At 40.3% G+C, this 26,819-nt stretch overlaps 2 protein-coding genes across 3 annotated transcripts; one reads left to right on the forward strand and one right to left on the reverse strand.

Moving 5' to 3' along the window:
* Window positions 1-80: 80 nt before the first annotated feature.
* On the forward strand, window positions 81-3,742 carry exosc8 (exosome component 8). The gene is made up of 11 exons (XM_042431430.1): window positions 81-151; window positions 563-599; window positions 757-820; window positions 909-982; window positions 1,092-1,137; window positions 1,744-1,849; window positions 1,974-2,019; window positions 2,120-2,216; window positions 2,499-2,619; window positions 2,716-2,822; window positions 3,529-3,742. The coding sequence occupies exons 1-11, from the start codon at window positions 135-137 to the stop codon at window positions 3,645-3,647; spliced, it is 834 nt and encodes a 277-aa protein (XP_042287364.1). The 5' UTR covers window positions 81-134; the 3' UTR covers window positions 3,648-3,742.
* Window positions 3,660-16,190, reverse strand: supt20 (SPT20 homolog, SAGA complex component). Of its 2 annotated transcripts, XM_042431428.1 has the most exons (23): window positions 16,105-16,190; window positions 15,882-15,917; window positions 15,595-15,720; window positions 14,784-14,910; window positions 14,562-14,665; window positions 14,266-14,382; window positions 14,043-14,096; window positions 13,655-13,794; window positions 13,294-13,450; window positions 12,967-13,023; window positions 12,749-12,826; window positions 11,727-11,896; window positions 11,611-11,643; window positions 11,386-11,497; window positions 10,921-11,026; window positions 10,028-10,183; window positions 9,118-9,430; window positions 8,873-8,985; window positions 8,382-8,437; window positions 7,721-7,831; window positions 6,635-6,725; window positions 5,840-5,928; window positions 3,660-4,696 (listed from the first exon to the last, which is right to left on the reverse strand). In XM_042431428.1, exons 1-23 carry the CDS (start codon window positions 16,105-16,107, stop codon window positions 4,550-4,552), a joined length of 2,496 nt encoding a protein of 831 aa, XP_042287362.1. In that variant the 5' UTR covers window positions 16,108-16,190; the 3' UTR covers window positions 3,660-4,549. The 2 variants fall into 2 exon arrangements, with proteins under 2 accessions (XP_042287362.1, XP_042287363.1); XM_042431429.1 differs by lacking the exon at window positions 5,840-5,928 and having other exon boundaries at window positions 8,873-8,988.
* Window positions 16,191-26,819: the final 10,629 nt, after the last annotated feature.

Consider the following 26,819-nt stretch of genomic DNA (forward strand, 5'->3'; position numbering starts at 1 on the left):
TTCATCATCATTATTATTATTTATTATAAATGTAAGGGGCATTTATGTTAGCGGAATCACATTTGAAACTGGCGTGTTTCATCCTATCGGCTACCGTAGCATTACACCAAACCCATGTGGTCAATCAAAACATCATGGCGGCTGGTTTCAAGTAAGAGTGTATTTATCGAAAATTACACATTTTTTAAAAGAAGTTTTATCTTTAGCTCCTAAATGAATCCATCAGCAGCGCTACATTAAACCTGATCATTGACTGCTGTTAGAAAAACAACGCAGGTTTTCGTTAGAACCGGATTTTGTTCTGCTGCTCAGTGTAACTGTGTCAATACATAAACTATATATCAGACTGCTGAAGAGTTCAGCTGCTCCAAGACAAAAAAACAGCCAACATCCCGCCCTGTTGTCACTGATCTGATCTCAGGAGTTTGTAACTGTTTCCGAATAACAAGCGAATGAGCAGCATCCGTCACTACTGATAAGTAAATCTATGACTGCTTCAGCCTCTGTAAGCCAATAACTTCTTCTTCCTCCTTCCTTTTCTTGATAACTTTAACATTTGCAGGACTGCTGAGCCTCTGGAGTACCACAGGAGCTTCCTGGTAAGTAATTAAAACACTAAACATTTGTCCGCCTTCAGCTCACAGTTGATATAAGCTTGATCTGCTGAGTTACCGGATGTGATTTGCAATTAATCGTTAACGTCACTGCTGTCATACAACATCATCTAACCATCTTCAAACTTTTCCTCCTTTCCAGAAAGAAAACTGTCGACCTGATGGACGGGATCTGTCAGAATTCAGAGCAACAACACTAAACATAGGTGAGGCACAGTGTTGATGATCATCTCTACAGTAAATGATGCATTAACTGTGTTTTCATCATTTTATCTGCCTGGCTGCTCTGTATAGGCTCCATATCCACAGCAGACGGCTCAGCGCTGGTTAAGGTTGGAAACACTACAGTCATCTGTGGGATCAAAGCGGTAAATGATCGTAAATGCAGCAGTTCAAGACTTCATTTTTAAATGAAGTGAACAGATGTTTAATGATGAAGAGACAAAGCCTCACTTTGTTGCATGTGTTTATATGCAGGAGCTGGCAAACCCTACAGTGGAGGCACCAGGAAAAGGTTACATAGGTGAGTACAGTAGGAGGGTATCAGATTTTGATTGAAAATTTAATATATTGATTGAATATGGACTTTTATATTTGTAGCTTTTTGGACATTTTGACTTCAGTGATAGTTTTCCATGGCATTGTTTCATTCAAACAAAAATATATGCCTCTTGATTTATATTTATCTATTTCCAATGGGAAAACAGGTGAATTTGCACATTTTCATTCATATAAAGTCAGAAAAAACAGCATAAGAATCGCTGGATATGATGATGAGAGACTATATGAAAGTGATTCACAGTATAATCATGAATCTCAGAAAAACGACTCCCTTCTAAATCTTTTGTGGTCACTTTTGTATAACTTTAGTATAAACACATTCATTTTGTTTCATATGTTTTTCTGACTTATATGAATGAAAATGTGCAAATGCATCTGTTTCCCATCACAAAAGCAAAGTTTGAAGGGAATAACAGCAATTTTCGATACTTTTTAGGCATATGCAATTAGGAAATAACGCCTACTATCCAGGAGCAAAAATTGTGTTACTTAATGTTTTCACCTTGTGTGCCTCAGCTTGAGTAGATATTGAAAGTAGTAATATTCAGTAACATTTCATCTTTGCTAGTACCCAACGTGGACCTGCCGCCTCTGTGTTCCTCTCGGTTTCGGCCGGGCCCACCAGGAGAACAAGCCCAATCCGCCAGCCAATTCATCGCTGATGTAATCGAGAGGTACGACTGACTTATCCACATTTCTTAAATTTTCATTTCACAGCAACATCAGGTGTGTTGACTCACCTAACTGTCTGCCACCGCTTTTACTAACCCTAAGTTTGTTTTTATATGGATGTTGTAGCTCTGAAGTGATCCAGACAGAGGACTTGTGCATTGAAAGAGGAAAGGTAAGTCCAGAAAAACACGCATGTAACGCTGGTGCGGTCAGATTGTTGATCGTTGTGAATGTCGGCTCAATGGTCCTGATTCTGCTCGTTCTGGTTGTAGCTCTGCTGGGTGCTGTACTGCGACATCATGTGTCTCGACTACGATGGGAACCTGTTGGATGCTTGTATCATTGCCCTGCTGGCTGCCCTGAAGAACAGTACGTGCTGCAGTGAACTGAACAGATTCAAGCCAAAAACAAATAGTTTTTTTCCTTTCAGAGTTCATAAATGACTAGAAACACAGAGGTGTGATTGTAATGTAAACCTTTGGTATTCTTCTGTTTTCATCCAGTAAGCGTATTGATTTTCCCACAATTATTTATCTCTGCATGTCATCTAGTGAACTCATTCTTTATGGTGTTGGCCAGAAGGAGCTTCCATCTCTGTTGCTGCTTTTTTTTATCAGTTCATTAATTTCACAATTTCTCTGCTCCCTACAGCACAACTCCCAGAGGTCACCATCAACACAGAGACAAGTGGACCAGAAGTGAATTTAGAAAAGAGACAAGGGCTGCAAATTCACAAACATCCAGTCGGTGCCTCCTTTTGTATCTTCGATGAGTAAGTGAATCGTTTTCAGTTTGTCTAACCAGGATAAAAACTGTATTCTGCGTTCACAAGCGTGATGTAAATCTTTTGTTAATCCTCCCTGCGCAGCTCCATACTGATCGTAGACCCCACAGCTGAGGAGGAGTGTCTGTCGACCGCTCAGCTCACCGTGGTGACGGACGAAGAAGGTCGACTCTGCTCTTTACACAAACCAGGTCAGAAACAAAGTCTGTGATGATTCACCTCTCCCTGTGTCACCTTATACTCAGTGTGATTCCAATTTCTTATCAATCACACAAAGAAAAACTCAACAGGAGCTCCCCGTTTTCAAGTTCTTTTTCTACAATTGGTCCAATTTATCTTGACTTAATTTCGACATCTGTATGCAGTTCAGTAGTATTTTTAGAGTCAGAAAACATTAAAAAAAAAGGTTAAATCAGAGGTTAAAGAGCTGTTAGTAAAAACTAAAAAAGCTGTACCAATTTTGAAGCATTAGATGTCTTGAAATCTTTATAGAATACGTAGATTTTCACTTGTGTCCTTTTTCTGTTGCTGGTTTTTGGCATTTTTATAGAGATTCATATGAAAATGGCACTTAACAGAATTCATGGAGCTTTGGAGGCAGCAGTGTGCTCAAGCATCTCTGTCAATCATCTCTTTTTTTCACTTGCACCTTTAAAGATAGTGTCATGTAGTGAGTTTTAGTTGAGTAGATTTGTTTTTTCTTTGGTCAGCTGTTTCCTAAACGTTTTCTTTCAATCTCAAATGGATGGTGGTCAGTCAGAATCCCGATTACAACTGTAGAACTGGCAAACAGTAGCATGTAGGCATCAAGAAAAATAATATAAACTTTTCTTCTGTCAGGTTGAATGGAAAGGAGAAAAAAAAGTTATCACTGTTAATCTTTCCCCTCTGGCTTAGGTGGGACGTCACTGTCAGCGGAGAAGCTGCAGGAGTTTATCAGCCGCGCAACAGTACGACAGAAAGAGATCCAGAAACTCATTGACAAAGTCATACACAGTGTGAAGACGGCACAATAAAGAGTCCCAGACAACGCTTTTTATCTAAAAGCTGTATTTTCCACTGTCAATATATATTCTTTTTTTTTTAATAACAATAAAACTGCTGACAAAGACTGCTTAAAAAATTATTTCTCAGTGTCCAGAAATGTCTCACACACACACTCAGTTGATGTAAGAATACGCTCATGGCTCCGGAGCTAATTAAAAGGAAAATGCCTTTTCAAAATGTGCTGTACAAAAGCAGGTACACCGTCTTGCATGTTGATCTCGAGTCCTCGGTTTGAGCCCTGTGCCGGGATTGCTAACAGACGAAAGACTTCCAACAGACTGAGAGGTAGAGAGCTGCCCCCAGGCACTACTCCAAGATCAGAATTTGCATTTTCACATGTAATGGTTAGGTGGAGGGTTTGGTGTCAGTAAGCTCAGCTGGGATCCGTGCTTAAAGGGCAGTTTCTACCGGGGTCAAACAAGCGGAGGCAGGAGGATCAGGCAGGCTCACGAGGAATCCTCTGAGAATGTGCATTAACGATCCTCTCAGTCCACAGGGCCTCCATAGAGAAAAGTCTTCCTGAAGGGGAAATGTATTATTGTGGAAGCCTGCTACCTACGAGAACCATCTTTTTCCGTTTCATCTCAAAAAATATCACTAAAGGTTCTTTAAGTGTAGGGCTCCCCTGTTCTAAAAAAAACCACCCCATCTTCTATGGTGGACACAGTTTTGGTTCTCCAAAACCTCTGACAACCATTACATACAAATTCGTCAGCTAGAAAAAGACAAACAGAAAGGACAAAAAAAAAAAAAAAAAGTCATTTTTTTTTTTGTCTGCAGTCTCCACAACGAGGCAGACAAAGAGCACAGTATGGATCATTCACGTCCTTGTGTAGCTGGGGGGAAGGGTTTTTAGTGTGATATTAGTCTGTCATGACTTTGGGAGGGGTTGCGGCGTGCTTCTCTTCCTCTTACTTCTTGGTTGGCTGGCGGTATGTTGACGTGGCGCTCCCCCCTGAGGAGCTGCTGCTCCCATAGCCATTTGCTGCTGCTGCATTTGGTGCTGCAAGAATTGCAACTGTCCGGTGCAGAAAAAAAAAGATTAGAAAATAAAAAAAATATCAGAAGGTCTTTCAGTACATTATTACAAGCAAGATAACGCATGTTGTTGTCAGTGGATCTTCTATTTAGGCGGTAGTACGTGTAAGCATCTGCAGCAGGGGGGTAAAGAGTCAGCAGAGTCCCTCACCGAAAACTGGAATCAGACTACCTTTAAGATTTCCAGCGAAATGCTTTACAGTATGTTGTCGACAGTCTATGAGTGGCGTTGGATTAGTGAAGCTACACTAAAGCCTGGTTCGACATACAAAGAGGAGTGTGCAGAGAAACACAGAAGAGTGGTTAATGGGTTGCAGAGGGGAGGGAGAGGAAGGTAGAGAGATACAGAGTCGGGGCAGGTCGGGGGTGTGTTGGGGAGTGAGGCAGGATACAGTCAAGCAGCACCAGTGGCGTTCTGGAGACACAAAGAATTATTGGCTGTGACCTTAGCAACAACAGACATGCAGCTTAGCAACCGTGCTTTCTGCTTTGAGTAAGTCAGCAACTTCAACTGGGCAAAAAAAAAAGAAAAAAAAAAAAAGTATTTTAACACCTTGCGGTTCATGCTTACAGTGTAGCAGCCTATCATCTGTAATTTGTCATGATGCAGTCAGCAAAGTTTCAACAGTATGTACCCGATCGCTAAGTGCTTTGTAAGAACATGCCTCCCAGTTCGACACACTGTTAGTTATTGCCATGGAAAGTGCGACAAGCTCTGGTGTCTGGGGCTGCTGGGAGTACTGGGACTGCTGTGTTCTTTGTCAAACAACATATTAACCAAACATACAACACAAAATGGAGTAAATGGTGTGGATCTACAACAAAGAAAAAAACAAATTCCAGAAGGCAAGTGGTGAAGAAAATAGTAAAGATTTAGACTAAAGTATGTTTTCATTATTCTTCAATGCTTCTTTACAATATTTAAGTATTTCAAATATTCAAAGTCTTTAAAATTCAGCTTCTTAGAACTTTTATTTTTATTCTTTGACATACAAGTATGAACTAAATAAAGCTAAATAAAGGCAGAGTTGAATCTATTTTCCTAGAAAGTTATCCACTGCCTCAGTATTTGGCTCCTACAGACATGTATATGTGTATATAGATGTTAAAGTTGCTGTATTACTTGGATCTGTGGCTGGTGCTGCTGCTGAAGCCTTGGAGAAGGCAGCGGGGGCCCTGACCCGTCCAGCCCACAGCCCAACTGGGACAGCACTAAGGGGGAGGGGAGGGGAGGGGAGGGGGGGGAGGAGGGGAGGGGGAGAGAGGGAGCCCCAGAGGGAGGATGTGACAGCAAGAGTGAGAGAAGCAGAAGGAGGAATGGAGTTAAGTATAAAGATAGAAAATGCACATTCAGGTAAAAAGGGGGGACAGTGAGGAGGATGGGGGGGGGGGGGTGCATAACCACACAAAAAGAGAAGGAGTGAAAGAAAGAGAAGGAACATTGCAGGGAGGCACAGGGAAATGACCGTGTGCGTAGACATTGGATTATGGGTAAAAAGCATGAACGGGGTGAGCCGGGAAAGGCGAGAGTGAGGTTGAAAAGGAAGACAGGAAGACAAGGGGGGAAGAAATGAGGGTGGGGGCAAAAGAAAAACAATAGATGAAAAGAAAAAAAAAAGGAGAATGTAGCAGAGTAGAGGGGGAAATTGAGACTCTCCTGTCAGTTGTTACATGCTCCATTAAGAGGGATAATGGCTAACTTCAGTAAAATGATCAGGTTTAGTTAAAGACAATGAGTCCTACTGTACAGTAATTACAATAATAAATACATTAGTAAAATGTATCTTATTAGTACTAGTTAGTGGCATGGTGTCATTTTGTTTTTGAAACAGGTTAGGTGACGAAGAGATGTTTTTACAGAGGGTTGTGAGGGTTTAGTGTGTATTTGGTTGTCTGCGTGTTGGTGTGTGGGTCGTACCTGCTGCCTGTGGAGACATGAAGCCTCCGACTCCCAGGTTGATGACCGCTGTTTGCTGGTTTCCTAAACTTTGGTCCGACCCCTGTTCGCCCTGTTAAGAAAGTCAAAGGTAACACAAGACAGCGAGGTCATCGTCACACATTTGCCTCCCCATAATGTTAAACACTTGTATTCAACTGTATTTTGTTCAGCTCTTCTCAAAAGAAAGTGAACTTCAGGCACTTGCACAAGTTTCTTGAGCACACCACTATGTTTTTGGATTCAAAAGTATTTTACAAAGCAAAATAATGTTGAAGATGATAAGAGATCAGAGATAAACACAAAAAAAGAACACCGTGAAAAAAATAGTTTTTAAAATATGATACTGCTTATTCCCATCTGAGGGTCCAGAACAGTGAAGGCCCTGTGTGATTAGGTGGTTATGAGATGTTTTGGCAGTGGTTATGGCTTCTCATCAAACGCATTCTTGAATACGTCAGTATCAGCCCGGCACTGCTGGATTTCCCCCGTTCTTCCTTGCAAATTTGTTCAAGCCTGCTCTTGTAGGTCAAAGAGTATCTTGAAAGCTGTCACGCAGTCGTTCCACAGAATTTCCTTTGAGACTCAGGCCTGGAGTTTAGTTGGGTGACCCGAGCGATTTCAAATTCTTGCTCTAAAGCCATATTTGTCAATACGCTTTTGGTCCTATTTTTTTATTGTGGCTTAATTTTCTGACTTCTGTTCCACACAGCCCAGGTTTGTAAGGGTCTGTAATGACTGTTGACTGACTTTGGTTTCTTGGCTTATTAACACCGCCCTAACCAAGCCAGGTAACACAGTTTTGTTGATAAATGGCTAGTCTTGGTTATTACATATTTCTCAGTTTCTCTATGAAGGAATCTGTTTTTGTGGACTCCAAACATTTTCCTCTGTACACTTCATTCTGACATACTGTTGTGTAGTTACCCAGAAGACACTATAAGTCTTTCTGCCTTAAACACTAAACATTACTCAACTCAAACTGTCCAAAACCACTAAATGAAAGAATCATCAAATTAATATGCATTTTGTTAAGTCTGTCCATGTGTATTGCAAAGTGTGACTTACCGTCTCCCCCTGCTGTTGAGGACTGGAGGTGGCTGACTGACTCTGCTGTGGGGAGAACTGAGACAGCTGCTGCTGCTGCAGAGAGTTAAAGATGAGAGGCCCAGTGGGGATCTGGAGATGTAAGACGCGCACACACACAGATACACCAACAAACAAAAAGCAGGGGGAGTAACAGACACGGAGATGAGGATGAAGGAAGGGATGCACATGGAGTAGAATGATGCACATGTACGCAAAAAAGCGAAAACAAACAAGAGGGAAAGGGGAGAATTAACAAAAGCAATCAAACAACACAGGGTGACTAAACCATTACCACTTTCAACATATCAGAACTACAAAAGGGCTATGAAGGGGATCGGACAAGCGATGATCAACAAGCAGGCTGTTTTTGTGTTCAGATAATATATTGTTACTCCGTCTGCCACTATTCCTTGACCTCCACCAGGAAAGGCTTTTGCCCTCATGGCACTAGACCAATTGAAATAAAGGTGTTAACGATGGCATATGCAGTGAAGTACAGGAAAACAAGTGTGAGGAAATTAAGCTGTGCAGTTGATTCACACACAGCTCATTGCTATTCCACAAAAGGTGCAGGATTGGGACAGAGTCTCTAAACAACATGTACTCAGTGCATGCTACTAACATTATTGCCGAGTTATACCTGCAGTAAGTTCAGTGGTCTCAACCCAGCACTGCTGTTCAGGCCAAAAGGACTCCCTGGAACACACATCAGAGTTACATTTACCAGACAGCACAGTACAGACTGAGAATTTTCCTGCAGGCTCCAAAAGGTTGGCGCTGTCACTTTGTGGTCACATGGGTGGACTGTCTTTTAAGTGAAAGTCTCTTTTTTGATTCCCCCGAACAGCCAATATGTTCAAACCCTCTGAAATGTCCTTCAGCAGTACAGTAAATTCTCACATGCTCCTGGTTTGCTTCAAATGGCTGGCTATGTTCTAGGATGCCATTCAAAGGTCAGGGTCCTGTAGCTTGTAGGAATTAATTATCATGCAAAAGAACATGGGGATTTCATTTGAGGGGCAGTCTCCATGCTCACTTCATCACCCTAATGTCCCCCAGCTGGTCTTAACTGCTCTTATTTAATTATAGTACTAGTAATACATAAGCAGGCATGGCAATGAAATCTCTTACCAGTCTGTGCTGTGGACTGCATGGTGGGCATCAGGCCTCCAGATGGCAGGATTCCACTCAAGTTAAGGCCTGGACCCAGCATGGGGTTAGAGCCACTCATCAAAGTCTGAGGACTGCTACATAGACAACAAATGATGGTCATGAAAAGTGACAGCGTGGCATCGTTCTGTTTGTGATACAATGACACAAAACACAAGCTGAAGATTCAAGTGGAGAACAGATATCAAAGACGGTTCAATATTTACCAGACGGAGCTGACCACATTGATGAAATTGAGCCCCGCAGGGTTGGCCATGACCTGCGACGAGGTGGTTCCCGTGGTGATGGATGTACCCATGGTGGGCAGGGGAATGGTCATTACGGGCAGAGGTTGACTTAGAGCCAGTTGCTGCTGGGCGAAAGGCGTGAGGAGGGTGGGCTGCGACTGGCTCTGAACCATGGGAGGGTCTGAAGGGGTCGGGGTCACCGAGAGAGGAGCGCTGAGGGAGTCGGCGGGGTGTGGGGTTGAGCACGGCGTGTTGGTGGGTGTGGGGGTGGATGGCTTGGGGGTCCCCGATCCTTAAGTGGTAAAAATGGACAAAACTATTTAAGACAGCGCAGACAATATCTTGCTATTGAAGGTGATGCCTATAAAGCTTTATAGAATTACATTATAATGAGTGAGTGTATATAATTATACACTTCTTCTGTATATTAAATGCTTTCTTTTAATCTTTTTGTGGCTAAATTGATGACAATGGCTGCTGGGCTTAATGGAAGTTAATCTTCCTGAAATGCAGCTAAAAAGTTACATTTTTAATAATGAAGCTGTCAAAACTTCACCCTGTTTTTTGACAATTTAGACAACAGATGGTTTTAGTTAGAATACATAATACTAAAGAAAAAAAAGGTTGTGGTGATGCAATGTTCCGTGTTCTTGTTAAAGTCCAGAAACGTCTCTGTAGTTTTGTGCTTTTCATGCCCTCTTCCATATTTCTTAAGACTTGGACCTTTGTCAAAGTCATTTTTCATAATTTGTCAAAAAAAATCCCAGATCTGGAAAACTGGGAAGCCTTGAAAGGAGCTGATGGAAGACATTCCAACACAACTAATTCTCACAACTGTGTCTGATGAAAGCGAGCAACCAAATGGTTAGTCAGACTCGGCTGTACTCACTCTGTGTGGAGCCCATAGGGGAGAGGGAGGCGGGCGACAGCAAGCCCACCTGACCCAGCTCCATTGAGTGCTTCCTGTTCAGAGACTGGCTTTTGGCTGGAGGGGGTGTAGGACACTTGAGTAGACCACTGGCGGTTTGGGAACTATATGGATTACCTGATGAAAAAAAGAGGAGATGAGATACTATACTGCACCCTTTTCACAATCATAAACAGGGAGTATTAAACAGATCTGGATCCATCCTGGTTAAGAGGCAATTTTACACAGAGCCCTCCATGTGCAATATAACTTTATAACCCTATAACTTCGTATTTAAGAACTTCATAAACTTGTTGGAGTAAATTACACAATATATGTTTGCCCTGGTCTTGATCTTTATCTTAACCAGAGGTGTTGCAGGGTCAATCCTTCCCCACCTGACCTGAGTATCCCCCTGCAGTCTCAATGCTAGCCACGAAAGGAAAAATGTAACTCTGACACTTCTGTGCTGCTGAAGTTAATCAAACTATGATTTTTGATGCAGTCCAGAAGTTTTTTTGTGTTGCCATTTAAGGTTTGGTGGTTGCACCTTTTTCCACCAACCTGTCATGTCTACTTTGGTTTGAAATTTTCTATGATTTCCAGAATTCCTTTCCAACAAACACCAGGAGAAAGGGTGCAAATTTGATCTTTTCATATTCAAAATATTTGGTGGGGTGAAAAAAGTACCATAGATAGCAACTGGTGAGGTTTTTCCTATTGAGGAAACACACAAACACACTCACAAATTAGGCTATTTATCACTTTTCCCCTTCTTTCTGTAGCCATTTTCTACCATACTGCTTATGCTCTCTGGGGTGATGTAAAGCCACTACAAGTTTGCGCTTTCTCATTGTCAGAGGTAGCAGATGTACCTGAGGAGCTGCTGCCTGATACTGAAGGCAGTTTGATGGGAGGGGGACGGTGCTTCACCCCTTTTCCCAACACACACGTCTGGACCAGTGGAGAAATACCATCACCCTGCGGATGACATTTTAAGCAGTTTGTTAGCCAGAGTGCATCACAAAAGTAATTTTCTCAACAATGCAGACTGCAAATCACAAGAGCACTGTCAATCTTTAACTAAGAGTGCTCATTAGGCTCAGTTTTTACTTTAAAAAAAAATCTAAGTTAAATTTATTAAGGAAATTCTAATCTGTGTTTCATCAACAAAAACAAAATCAATGTCAGAAAAAGTAAGATGAAGCTGAAGATGAACCATATCTTTTTTAACTCCCTGGCTAAGGTGTCAATTTCTTTCAGCTTCTATTCAAAAGTTAAATTCCACAAACCCAGAGGAGCTTCAAACTCTTCATTCACCAATGCATGGCTGCACTTACCTCATCTTTGTTGGGGGAGGGAGGCCCCTGTCCCACGTTGCCTGAGTTATGGGACATTTTGACCTGACACTTCACATCTCTCTCATATACTCCTTTGTACTGAGTAAGAAACCTGTAAAACAGATACAACACATCATGTATACCATGCTCTCCAACAGCAAATCCCTAAAACCGTGTATTCGGACATGATTAACATCCCAACTAAAGCAAACAAAGGTGACTTACCGGTCTGCGTCTATCTTTGAGCCTATGAGAAACCTGTGAATGAGACAAAAGAGACTTCAGAGTGGAGTTTTATATTCAGTCATGTGTACTGAATTTATCTCAGAGGTTGTCCTTACGGGGGATGTATGAGCTTTAAGTCTGTGCTGTCCTCCTCTGCCTTTGATTCTTTAGCACAGTAGATCTTCCCGTACACCAGCGGGTCTCCCATCGACTGGAAGATAGACACCTTGGTCCTCTGGGCTTGACCCCCGACCTCACACTCAAACGTGTAATCATCTACAACTTCCTGTGTGTAAAAAGTGGACAAAAACAGCTGAATGAGGGAGGTTTGTATGACATGCGGAATAAAATTCATGTCATGTTGTTGCCAAACTTCAGAAGAGGGCAGCTATGAAGTCATGGTTCAGTGGTGACTGAACACAGAGATGTTGGAAAAAGTATTGCTAAATTGGTTTTCATGAATATTTTTCACTTTACCCAACATTAAAGAAAATATATCAAGACAGGGTGAGAGAAGGCAGAAGAGGAGAAAGCAAAGGAAGGGGTAAACTGAGAGAAAAGATCAAGTTTTATATAATGTGTAGTCACAAACACTAATGTTCAGTTTAGCAACTAGTCTCACGATCCTGCCTTTGTCTAGAACCACCTGTTTAGGGCCCAGCACCCACAAAATATTACCCTGCATCTCATTGACTTTCATGAGGGATGAAGTATGCTGGACATATGTGAAAAATAGACCAGCACCATTTATGGAAAGAAACAATGTCCCTGAAACAGTCTATCTGCAGTTGAGGATGGTTCTTTTTTTTCCCCCAGAAATGCGGAAACATGTGTGAAATTCAGAGCGGTTCCACATTTACGGCAGCTTTGTGGGTTGAGCACGATAGTATTTGCAGCTGACCATCAAAAAGGAAACTGTTGGTTCAACCACTTGGAAAATATTTTTTGTGTGCAAAAACCAAGAGGCTGAGTAGTAATTTTGGACAATGCAGGGGATTGAAACAACACTTTTTCCTTTGTGTCATTTTCTTTGTGGGAATTATACATTAAACACAACTTATCCTTCTCTATTTCTAACAGCAAACAGCCATTATTGATCTGTACCCTCAGAGAGTGTTAATGCTCCTGTCACGCTTACCTCAGCAGGCCAAATCACAGTAGTGGGCTGAGAGTCTTCCAGCTGCAAGGATTTCTCAACCACAGCGTACTTTTCCACCTAGAACAACATACAGGCAAATCCATCTGGTTTGTTATCCGCTACATTATAACTGCCAGACTTTGAGTTTAGTGCTTTTTAAGCGGTGTTGGCTCAAGTATTTAAGTGACAGTGTTATAGAGTAACACTGCGCTACTTACATCAATTTCCTTCGGTACACTTAGTTGGCAGTTGTTCTGCTTCCACATGTCAACACACTGCGAATCGATGACAGCCGAGAAGCCGGGGCGACAGCAGCACAGGAAAAACAGAGAGGTATGAGTAAAAATAAGAGGGCACTACGACGGCATGCATTGACCTATACTGTAATAGGATAAGAGACTTTTCTCAACAGCGCATAGTAAACAGGTGGGTGGACACATAGGTAAACAATTTTCATAGTGTGAGATCAACCAAATAGTTGTCAGTGTATGTTTCGTATGCAGTGTATATATGCTAGTCAAATTGGGCGTACGGTGACTACTTACGTTTCCGACCTTGGAGATCTTCAGGTCTATGACGGGAACAGGTTTTCTCTCCTTCCTCCTCTGTAGGTAGTCGTAGAGTCGTAGCTGCGGTGGCATGGGCAGGTGAGACAGTTCCTGCTGCCTGTTCAGTGCAGCTCTAGAGTGCCTCTTGAAACACCTACAATATAAACAAAGAGTGTGTGTCTTTAAAATGATCAGTTTTTTTTATTAAGTGACTTTTTCTTTTCACAATCACCAAATTTCATTCTCAGCTCTTTCACTAAAAAGAAAAACATTCGTAAATGAGCGTTTATTTCCTGGCGTGACTGAATTCAAAATGAGTTGACTCCATCCCTGGTGAGTGTGTGAGTGCGTCAAGTACCGTTTCATGGAGCGAGTGTTCATTTTCTGCTTGTTGTAGAGCAGGCGGTTGGCTGTGCAGGTGACAGAAATGGAGGGGTCCAGGCACAGAGGTTCGGCCGTTGCCAAAATCAACTGACTCTCCAGCTGTAATTTGTCATCCTAAAGCAGAGAAAAAAGATTGCTACAGAAAACACCTGCGCAATGTGCTAATGCTAAAAGGACTCAAGGCACAGGGGAGGACAGCCAAATGTTATGGTCAAGAACATTTTCACTGGCTAAGGCAATAGTGTCAGCAGTGCTCCAGAGGAAGAAAGAGTATAGAAAAAGCAGGACAAATAATTGTATTTTATCTTGTATTGTTTTGCATATGAAGAGTTTGTTTAATAGCATTCGTGCTGACGCTTTACCTGTGTCCACTTGTGGTGGTCACTGGTCAAGGCATGGACATCACAGATCAAAGTCTGCAGAGCAAAAAACAGATTAAAAAACCTCAGCATTTCCATTCTAAGTTAAAGGTTAAATGTAGGTTAATCACTCATTCCAGGTCAAAAATCACATATGCTCAAATAGCATTTGCATATTGTTTTCGGCCTATATGAGAGAGCTTTTCCACACATTCTGTTGGTTTACCTGCATGGTTGGCCGCAGCAGGATGTGTCTGCTCTGATAGGTGGGCATCTTGGTATTACCAGACTGCCTGTAGTCTCTCACCTCTACTATTACACAGCCACAGTGGAAGATGTTCACCTGAGACACAATGCACATGTTGCATGAGTATACTTCAAGATACTTGAAGTGTAATCTCACATCACATAATTTTTAAACTTAAATTTACTGTTGAAACAATGGAAAACATTTTAAAATCTTCCAAATGCTTTATGCACACGTGTATGTACGTTTGTATATGTGCAGATGAGCATACACACCTGTGATTTCTCCAACAGATCTACCAGAATAGGAGGCAACTCCTCAGCATCCAGGTACTCCAGCAGTTCTCCTTCTTCATATGGCAAACGGATGGTTTCAGAATCTAGTAAGCAAGAGCAAACATGTGTGTTACATATGGAGCAAATGTGATACACAGATCAGAAAAACTCAACTGGGTTGACTGAATAGACTTAGGTAATTGTTTTATTGACTTCTCTTACCAGACCCATTTTTGCCCCTGAGCATTAGAGAATAGCCTTCATTCCCAGGGTACAGGTTGACCACCAGACATGACACAGACTCCTGAGACACCAGCTTCTCCAGTAGATTCACATTTCTCCTCAAATTCTTCAGAAAAGCAACAAAAAAAACCCCAAAACACACATACACATATGAGACAAATCCCTCGTACTAGCAATACAAATCTCACACAGTTATGACAACAATATAGGAGAAAATATATATTGCGGCTTTCAATTCATGTTTACCTTGAGTTATGGTTGTAACTAGTACTAGTACAGTAATAGTACTGTTTTATATGCTTTAAAAATAAAATATAACAAGGACTGACAATGTTTTGTTTTTGTAAAATTAAATATATGTCACATATTTGCAAATATATGTGGGCCTGGAGCGTCCCTGTGACTGAATTGTTACAACACATGCCATATAACTTACATTTAATTATTTGGGTGATGTCCATGTTGATTAAACACCAATTTTACTCATCAACCTGACAGCACAACTTAAACAAATACATTCAGACCATTTCATTTGCCTATTCCAGTTCATAAACAACAAACTATGCAAAAAATGCAAAGTTGCAAAAACAATCTATTGCTTATAACTTCTTGCCTTGATAAACTTTAAATTTATTCAATGCAAATTAACCTGCGCATGTTAGAAATCAGTAACAACACAGTTTAATCACTTTTCCCCCCACTCATTCACTATAGATTGGAATGAACAAGGTTTCCATGTGTAGCCATAATTACCTAGTTATAACTGGGAGTAAAGTTGTATAGTACAAACCTTTAACTCTGGCTCTTTCTCACATTCCTCTATGTACAACTCATAGAGTTTCTGATACAAACTCTTCCTCCCGCCTGAAGATATTCTTCTTTTGGCTGGTCGTTGTCGAGCACTTTCAACAATGTACTGAATAAGAGATAACACACTGCATTAACAAATGTGATATATAGTGCCTGACTAGCATGATCAATGCCTAGTGCATGCAATAGGTACACAGGGATACACTTAAGAAAACACTATTCCTTTCTCTTTCTACAAACCTACAAAACTGAAATAACAGGTTTTACCTCGGCTCGATCCAATGCATATTCCAAAACTTGTTGCTGAGGGGAATAATGAAGAGTAAAATGAAACACAAATAGTCACAATGGAAACTCCTGAATGGAAAAAAAAGCTATGCCGGACCTGGTGCTGATTTTAAAGCAATATTTTATTCATCTGGCATAAAACATCACTGGATGTCCACTGAATATGCAGAGATAAATGAAACCTAAAAGAGATAAAACTTACCATTGTGGTCCACCGCCAGCTGCAAGGCGAGTGACGGTAGACGATGCTGTCCTTTCTGCCCCACACTGTCACCTTCCTATAGTGACCATTCACACCCTGCACAGCAACACAGCAGACGTATCGCACGCAGCATGGTCAAACAAACGCAGAGGGCAGATAAATAAACACAGATACAGTCGGAGTGACTGCCAGGTTGTTAAGACAGCACTGATGCCAAATAACCTGGCTGGCACTCAATCAGATGCCACACACACAAACAGCTAAGAAGACTGACGAGCGAAACTGTCTCATCAAAGTTGTTTCATCCTTTGACTATATTCCGAATAGTTCAGCAAAGTGAATACATGCACAATCTGTCTCAGAGTGGCTAAAACTGCTTAGCAAGGGTTAGTGAACTCTGGTGACTGTAAGCTCAGGGAAGAGAGTGGCTGAATAGCAACAAGCTCGTTGACGCCTGACCGTTGAGGCTAACATGGCTAACGTTAGCATGCTAGCCCGTTCCTGGGCAAGCTGCAAGTTACCAGCTACGCTAATGATGTCACGTCGTCTGGGAAACAAACCGATAAAGCGACGTCAATCTCAACGAGCAGGATGGACTTGCCTTCTGGATTGCATAGCGGTCGACTGTAGCTCCAATGCAAGAAAACGAAATGAAATTGTGTCTTCATTGAAAAAAAGTCGGAGCAGCAGCCATTTTCTTCCAGTGTGACAACAACAGCTAAACTTCCGGTTTGGGCAGCGGGGGGCGGAGCCACATCAAGTGCCTTTATTACAAGTGATGCTGCTGATCAATGTCTGATCAATAGGGACAACTTTGAGACGTGTTGGCCCCACGGATGTATTATAAGATCTTATTATACGTCCATTGTTGGCCCCCTTGCACCGAGAGAATGTGCACATTTATGAGGTATGCGCAGGTATTTTGCTGAGTAATTGCCTGTTGTTTGTAACTGCCTATGAAATGATACAATTGGTTCTTAATTAAAGATCCCCTCCAGACATAGATAGATACAGTCTTTATTGTGCAGCAGGTAATTTGTTTTCACAGCTTGTATGTACACAGAAACATACAGATAACCTCACCACAAGGTACAGATATACATACAGATACATAAATACATTTATTCCAGCGCCTGTATCCCAACAAGTATACATGTATTACACACACACAAATAAGTCAGTTTGTTTAGTGCTCCTATGGCAGAAGGGACAAAACTTCTGCCAAAGCAAGCTCTTCTCCATTTCAGAGTCCTGTATCCACGTCCAGACGGCAGTAGTGTGAAGTGTGGATTGAGGGGGTGATCGGTGTCATTCACAGACATGTTTTAAGATATATATAAAATACTTTACTTTGAATAATAATTTGTGTCTGACACGGGTGCCTGGTTATATTTTAAAATGGGGGAGTAAACTTGGAAAGATTCTAATTGGCGGGGGCATGTGGGGGTCCTCCCCTAGAAAAAAAAGGTAATTTAAAACAAATTTCCTGCATTTCTACACCACCTAACCTCTTGGATTAAGTCAAGAAACAGCCGCCTGCACTAGTTAAGATTAGTTAGATTGAGGGTGCTATGAAAACCTACAATGCATCAAGAATAGTTATGAATTTGAAAATGGAAATATGGCCTGAGAGTATGTGAAAAGTGTCAGTTGTGTGAGTCTCACGGTTAATGCGTGCGAGTTGGCCAAACTGTGTGTGAGATTTAGAGGGATCAACTGGCAGAAATATTGTCAGAAATGGTATATATTATCCATAAGTATGTTTTCATTAGTGTATAATCACCTTACACCTTTCACCTTATACACTTTATAATGAACCCTTTATATCTACATAGGGAGCAGGTCCTCTTCCACAGAGGCCACCATGTTGCAACGTCATGTTTCTACAGTAGCTGAGAACAGACAAACCAAACACTGACTCTAGAGAGGGCCTTTTCGCGTTTTTTGCGTGTTTTGTGGCCATCATAGGTCCTCCTACACACTTGGAAAGAGGAGGGGGAGGGAAGGGGTATTCAGTTGGTTGCAATCTGCAACCTCACCGCTGGACGCCACTAAATCCTATATACTGGTCCTTTAAAAGAGGCAACTCTGATTCGATTCCTTTGCAAACAGCCAAATGCTGTCCAATCAGCGAGCTAACGTTAGGTGCGCGGGCTGGCAAAGCTAATGTTGACTTGCAAATCGGTTCAGCATTTTGGTGACAGTACAATCTTACTTTTAGCTCATTTAAAGTTTGGCAGGTTCATTCAACATACGCTAGCCTATCTTTTCCTATGTTCTATTATCAGTCAATGATTGCAGTTAATGAATTCCAATCACACATTTCAAGAATGTGTGATTTTATTGATTTTGATTTTGTTTGATTTTGCTGAAAATAGTAAAATGATCATTGATATAGGCTGCTTAAATACAATCATCTGATTGCAGGGACTGTATGACTTTTTGTCTTTTAAAAAGACAAAAAGTGGGATTGCAAAATTATAACTTTGCTCCCCCAAATTGAATAATGGGGATGAATTATCTCTACTTGCTCCATTGCTCAGGCACCTGTGGTGTCTGATATGTTTTTTTCATACACACACACACACACACACACACACACACACACACACACACACACACACACATAAAATCTTAATCCTTAAATTTACATCTACACTTTCAACCTCATTAAAAATTCCAGAATTTATAAATATGCAAATATTTTTCATTTCTGAAGTGTAACTGCTGGACACAAGATGTCCTCCTACTTCAAGTCCATTCTCAGTGTAGCCTATACACAGTGGAGACTTCAGGTTTTGCACATCACACTTATGTAAGATGAATATTGCACCAGGATTGACTTCCAAACTAGCTGTGATGTCACAAATTGTGCTCGTATGCCGGCCCTTAAAATTTTATTTTCAATGAGCACAAAGAAATTTTCCACTTTTAGTAGCTGAATGTTAGAACTCTGAACTGACAACATTCTGAAGCGCAAACATTTAACTGTAGGAGCAAGAAGAAAATCACATTTCTGAATGGAGGGGGACTTTAAGAAATAAATCTCAACTAAATTTGAGATACACATCATCGATCATTTACTGTTGGCCTAAAAATGATGGTACTTGATGTTTGCCAAATATACAAACAATAGGCTACATAAACAATACAAAGCACATGACAGTTCTTAGTCATGGTAACTGCAAAGTTGGCAGCTGGAGCCCCAAAGGTTTACTGTGTGTCAACTAGTGTGTGCTAATGTAACTGAAAGTTGTTTGGGAATATGCATCACTTATGTACAATATCAACTGAAATGAAAAGGGTGAGTCCCGTTTATTACCTGAGAGCATGTATGACTAAATTGTTTTAGGATCTTTATTACTAAGCTTTGCATTGATATGTTGTATCTGTTTTATCATAGCACCACACAGCAAATCTGCGACCAGGTAATATTCCAGCATAGAAAAAAACTGTACATGTTTCACTGAGGAAAAGGGAAAGGGAGGTCAATGGGGGCCCAGCAACTTTTTTGTTTTTATCCAGTGGCTCCTTAGATCATCAATCCAGCCATGCTTGACTTGAACATACAGTAAAGGAAACTGGTAACTCCTTCCTTTACACACTTACATTTTAATGAAAACACACAGAATATTGTGCCTGAGGAGGAACAAAGCATGTCAGTGTCTTTATAATGTAATGCATGATTTATTACAGGCACTCTGACGTTCATCTTTTGCTCTGTGCTTTCATGAATTTGTGCACATCAGAAGCTTTAATCAATACTTTTACTTTTATTTACTATTTAGTGCAAGCAAGGAGCTTCCAGTAGTCTTTATGTTGTTTCTCTCTAAGTCTGTTTTGAAGCCCTTTTTAGTGTATTTGACGTATTACATTCATTCATGCATTCACTGTTGACCATAAACAGACCATAGAGGCATAATTGAAATTATTATTAATTGATTAATAATTAATTGATAGCCTTGGTATCAGAGTATTGTAACAACCCGGCTCAAGAGAGACCACACATGAGTTGTAACTAAAAATAAAGGACATTGTAACTAAAAACATTGTAAAGACATTGTAACTAAAAATAGAGCTCACTTGCCTCCTCCTCCTCCTCTCCTCCTCTCCTCCTCTCGTCCTCTCCTCCTCTCCTCCTCTCCTCCTCTCCTATAAGCAGCTTATAGTCCATCAGTCCAGGTGAGCTGAATCTCCCTGACAACCCAACTCCACTCACCAGGCTCCTGCAGGGAGTCTGTCCAGAGAGGGTAATCACAGTATAAATAATGATCAATATACAAACAATTGGCTAATTGGACTGCTGACTCTGACTTAAAGTAACAAAGTTTGCAGTATGGATAATATAGCTTACAAAAAATAAATAAACAAATAAAAAATCCAAGATTAATTCATAGGGTTGAAACAGCAGCAGTCCAGATATCACACTTTACCAACAATTTCAGAATAAATGATCAGATGGAACTAAAGCTCATACTCTGCATCTTAATCAAATATAATATGTAAAAAGAATAACATTAACCATTTGCAGGGTTTTGATTAACCAATATACAGAGTGTCAGTATAGCAGGATCACATGCTACACAATGTTATAGTTCTTGGCTAAAATAAAATAAATAGCGTCAGAGTGAAGGTGGTAAAAGAATGAAGAGGTGAAGAAAACCAGTAACAAAGGAGGAAGCAGTGATATGTATTTGAATCTGCTTCCAGATATCATCAGTGTGCTACTCTGTGTTCACTATATAGGCTGAGAACAGTTTTATAATTTGAAAAGTTATTAATTAACTTAAATTATTCTATATTTTGAAGGATGTCTTACATTTTGGCAAATTTGAGAGAAAATCAAAACAACTGATTAAAACTATTTATGTATAACTGCAGCCCATACTATATACAATGTATACATATTGGTGGGTTGAAGTCCCATAATTGTACAGTAGGGGGAAGAGCAGGATAGCAGATTCATTAGGATAACTGGATTCAATAGATTTGTAAGAATTTCACATTTCCAACTGCAAATATAAGAGGCAATTGGTGTTTTTAATATGTAAGAACAGCAAACAACAGACATTTACTGCAGTTGAAGACATTATGTTTCCATAAAGGTATGCATAACTCAAAAACACATACTGTTCCCCTTAAACACTTTGTGAAGGTTAAGAAACTTGTCAATAAAAATGGATTTCTTAATTTAAAAAGCCAACATAAAAGGAGCAAGATACAATGTAAGCACATGGAACAGAACAGTTATATAATAAAATTATTGTAACCATTATTGGTTTAAGCATCAGTAGGCAAGTTTTGTTTTTTCTTCTGGCTGTCTGTCCTGAAAAGTTTTCTTTCAACATCAATGTCTCAACAGTATAAGCAGCTCCTTTATGAGGGCAGAAAGGGTCTGGGTGGGGCTCAGTAAGGACCAGTCCTCACCTGCTGCGCACACACACACACACACACACACACACACACACACACACACACACATACACACAAACATGCACACAAAGTCCACATACGTGACTGGGCTTGCATAGGGTCAGTCACATTTCAAAAAGCCTTTCTTCTGTACACAAAGGACAGGGTTTCATGGCCACAGTCATTTTGCTGTTGCTGATGCTGCCAACACGTCATTTATAGTGTTTTTTGTTGAACTAAAAAGGTTTGTATAGCCTCAGTAATCCCTGATTCTCCATTAACTCAAATCCCAGGGCGTGCTTTATTATGTGAAATTGACCAGAAATGACGCATCACTGATTTTAATCAGTGTAGATCACAGCAATACCACTAACTGGACAGTGATTTAAAAAAAAAATCCCATAATCAAACCAATGGGCATTGGACTTTTTATGTGTATAAATTTCAATTTCAAATTGCACAATGAGCATCATCTCTGCAGCTTTTTCCTCTGACTGGTTTCCATCCAGGGCATTGCTAAAGAACCAGGCTGTGGTGTTGAACTGACAAACGTCCTCACAATAATTTAATCTTTATGTCCTCACCAGTGAAGATTGTGCTTGGTTGGAACTTGGAATAAATAAGCATATAATACTGAACAGCTGGAGAATTGGACATCGTATTGAAGAAAACCATAATGAAGAAAAGACAAAAGTATACGTGAGATTGAGATGCATGGCATTATTCCTGAATGCAATATTACGAGTCAGGTACAGTAGAGTCCAGTTTGATAATGATGATGACAATGATGATTATGGGCTGTCAGATTTGGAACAAGCTGGTGCAATGCATCTGCTTCATATCTTTTCTATTTTGATCTTATTGAATGCCATTCCTCGACTGCAATTTGCATCCTCATCAACAACAGAGAAGGATACTATTTAAGACTACAATTTAAAAGCCAAACGGTTTTGAAGATGCTCCGGTCAAATTAACATACTGATGAAAGCATCAATATAAGATCTGCACTCAGATCAAGTTAGTGTGTGGAAACTTTTTTTCATACCAATGCTCCTCTCCTGACAAATAGAAAATGACAGTTGGATAGTTACGAACCCTTAAATCAATTCCTGCATTGCAACCATGCGGAGAAAGCTGCAGGATTTGAGCTCCTCTCCAAATTAGGACCTGGAATCAATTACTCTGCTCATCCAAGGTGCACTCCAGCAAGGTAGAGGTAGCAAATGGCTGGCACTCATCACTTACTGTCTGGGTCATCTATGTAAGCAGCATTTTGATTGTACTTTAAACAGCTCTTAATTTTCATAAGTTCACCCAGAGTTGAGACCTCTGGGAAACATGAATTGTCTAATTTGGTTTGTACGGGCATTTAGAGAATGATAGAGACCCGATTTTAACATGAGGAAATCAGCTTGTATATGCACTGCTCATTCAGTTTAATTTTATTTTCTTAATGCATACCAAATGCTGTTTTTTTATATTTTGGAAAGGTTTTGTTTATAGCAGTCTCCACTCTGTTCTGCTGTGGATGTTGTAAGTAATCATGACCGTTAAGAGACCTAAACTGAAAATTGCAAAGGTCACACATAGGTCATGGAAAATTCTCTTGACTTTTTATTCAGAACTGCACAACTACACACAAAATGAAAATGTTGCTTTAGCTTTGGGAACTGGCTCATTGTTAAAGGTGACACTAAAAGTATTTGACTCAAGGATTTTGGAGGTTGTTGGCTAGCTTTCACTCACTTTTATGTTCCTCTCTTACATTTATTAATTATTACACTCTTCCAACCCTCATTTGGCAACATACTCTTACTATTTATCTATATTTAGTTGCTGCCCTCACAATGATTTTACATGACTAATAACTGAGTGTTAAAAGGTTGAGAGGTGGTCTCATGTACCTGCCAACATTTGCTTCTGATGAGTCATAACACCTGTGAATAAAAACTTTATGAAGGAAAAAAAGGTAAAATGTTAATATCAGAGATTAGTAATGAGAAGTAAAACTGCAGGATAAAAAAAAAGAATCAGATGACTTTCCAAATACCTTGCATAAAGCAGGCTTTTTAGCCTAAGCTGTTGGAGGCTTTCAAATCCAAAAAGTGTTGAGGCGTGATAAAAAAACCCATGATAAAAAAACCTTTCTCAATTAGAACCATGTTGTTTTGTTTACAGAGAGGACAGAGGGACTAGATGTGGTCATTATTTTTGCTGTGCCATGAGTTCTGCTCATGTTTTTCCAGTCTCGAGGATGAACTGTGAGTGAAATAAACAAGAGCACTGCGGAAAGAGATGGAAATGGATAATGACATAAATGAGACATTCAGATGTACCAGTGGATCATAAATTATAGCATTTGTTTGTGTCCATATGGCACAAACTTGCATGTCCAGTGGGAATGGCAATTCTTCACACAGTGCTGACAAACAGTGGGCATCACTGAAAAATATATTGGACCTGCTCTATCTAGTCTTACTCTTCTTCCCTCCACTCCCTAGTCTGTCTCATTTTCATGCCTCTCTCACCTTGACAGATGTGGAACCTTGAAACAGTATGGCAAGAAGACTTTTCCATTTCAGTGAGGGTTTTTTTTTTCTTTCTCATGAGCAAAGAGATGAGGACCGCAGCTGTGCTGGAGTTTACAACAGCAACCTCGGCCCAAGTGGAGCGATGTCATGATTTTCCAAATCCAGAACTTTCAAAAGCAGATTTTCAAATGAAATAATTCTCTAGAGGATGTCACATTTCAAAGTATATGGTGCAAAAGTGTAGGAACTAAAATTTTTATGATGTGTTACACTCACATTGTTTTCCTGACTGTTTTATAACAAAATAACAAATAACAAACACCTCGTATTGGTTAGAATTAAGATGAATAATTAGGTGCAAAACATTAACTCACAATATGCAAATGGATAGTGAAAAGCTTGTTTGTATAGAGGCATTAAGAAAATGTTGTGTGTCAAACAAATGACAATACATCACAAGAACATGAGATATTAAACAGCAGCAGCAGCAACATTACTTATTCTACCTTAAGTTCATCCATTAACTGTGCAAAAATGCATCTAAACCAAAACTTCTTCAGTCTTGAAAATGTTTCACACAGTTTAATAACACTATTAAGTGTCCTCACACTGGAGAAAATCTATCTAACATTACTCAGTGAGCAAGGAACTAATTATTTACTTCTCTAAAAGTGATCATATCCTCAGTTTGTATTTGCACTCACATTAGTCCGAGAAGCTTTCAGTCTTTAGCTCTCACCTGTCAAGTTGGAGAAATCATTTATTGCTCAAAAGTGTGCATGTTAGGTTAAAAAAAAAGCATATGTACATTTTTACTTTATGAATGTGGGAAAAACAAATTATTTGTGGTGCTGAGGGCCGCTACAGTTTTATAGTGAGGGATTATAGCTGCATATCTGAACTGAACACTATGAGCTTGTGACTCAGCTATTGTTCCAAACAATGAGCAATTCTGTCGTGTTGTATAGGATTACAGTGCTGAAGAAAAATCTCATGATTTCACAGAGGATAGGAGCAAAACACTCACAGAGATTTGGCCCGGTAGCTGCAGCGGGACAAATGGCTTTCTCTGCATGTATCTGGTCTAAACGTACAGTATATCTACTGTTGCTAAATACCACCGTTTGCGGTTAAAATAACAAAATTTCACTGTCTCAGACAATTCTTACCAAGATATGGGAATATGTTGTTTTGAGTTTTGAGCTGTTTTATGACTTAGAGAAAGCAGTATGTGGGCAAGTTGTAATTATGTACAATATGGTGAAACAGAGGGAAGAAAGGAATATGTTTTCTGAAAGGCTGTCTCCAATTATACAATTGATCTTCAGTTCAAAGGCTTCAGTTCCCTTGACATTCTCTGAACACATGCAGAAATGAATTCAGTTTTTTTGTTTTTCTTCAGTAGAAGCATTCGTCCTCTCTGTGAGGTCTACGTTGACCTCATCCATCACAGAACTGCGAGGGAGAGAGAGAGAGTGTGAGAGAGACAGAGAGGGGGTGGAGGGGGTAGAGGGGGTGGAGGGGGAGATTTATCTGGTAGTTTGCTCAATATTACACCTCCCCGAAGGCTCACAAGAATTCCAAACTTCTCTGCATTATGTTTTTTGTTTGGGGTAAAATTTGGAAATTAGGAGTCGCTGTGAGGTTTTAGTCCAGCTGAGATCACAGCTGGATCTTTCATGTGACCTTTATGTCTTTACCCTTCCATGTTTTTGACCAAAGTCAAGAAAGTGAAAGACTTTGGAGACTTTTAAAAAGTTAATGTGAATTAGATAGTTACTGCGTCAATATTGACTAAAAGATAATCCTGGTTACAACCTGGATATTACTTTTGTGGTTTAAAAAAAGCAACAGGTTAGCCAAATTTATTTGGGAGAAAAAACAAAGACGAACAGTATGATTATGAACTTAACTGTGTTGGTCACATCCATCAAAGTTCCCTTCAACATTGACACAAAATTTTCCAGTGCAATTATGAATTATAACTGTAATTTCACATGAGCTAATTTGCTTGTGAAGCCCAAAATAATCTGGCTTGTTTACAACCTGATCATCTGACCACTGACACGCTCAGCAGTTTGTCGGGTAAGTACAATATTATCAGAGCCAAGTAAGGTAAAAAGTAAGACCCAAGTAGTAATAAACCAGAATTATTCTTTAACACAGTTATGTTGGTGTTTATTTGTGGCAAGAAGAGGCTTTGGGTTGTGTGTTGATGCTGGGGGATGAGCATGAGCTGAGGGCTTTCCCTCTGAATTTTTGTGAATGATAAGAACAACCATATGGAGTTACACTGAGCAACACTTAAACTTACTGAAGAGAAGGAAACTTGAATTTAAGAGCTGAAGCTTTGGCAGCTGTCCCTCTGAACTTGTTATAGCTTCATAGCAGACTGCGTGTCTACATTTCAATAACGTGACCTTTTATGACTCTTTGGCACTCCCTGTGGACAATGGCAGCTTCATATACAGGAGTCCAACGGTTTCCGCATCAAAACATGATGATTCACTTCCAGAGAAGCAATCTGCCAGATGAGTGAGAGCAAATGTCACCACTGGAAAAAGCAGGAAGGACCAAGGGACATGTGGGAATGGGGCTGGAGTTTGTGAGGGGCGTGAGGGGAGGACAGAGTGAACAATGGACAGTGCTGTCCAGACCAACAAACACTGTTTTTTCAGTGAGTTAGCATGGTGCATTTATTAGTCTTGGATGTACTACCCCCATGGAGTCATAATAAACAACAGCCTTGATTGATTCACCGGGTAATTAGGG

The sequence above is a fragment of the Thunnus maccoyii genome, chromosome 13 (genome assembly GCF_910596095.1).
Source record: "Thunnus maccoyii chromosome 13, fThuMac1.1, whole genome shotgun sequence".
In the NCBI taxonomy this organism is placed as follows: Eukaryota; Metazoa; Chordata; class Actinopteri; order Scombriformes; family Scombridae; genus Thunnus; species Thunnus maccoyii.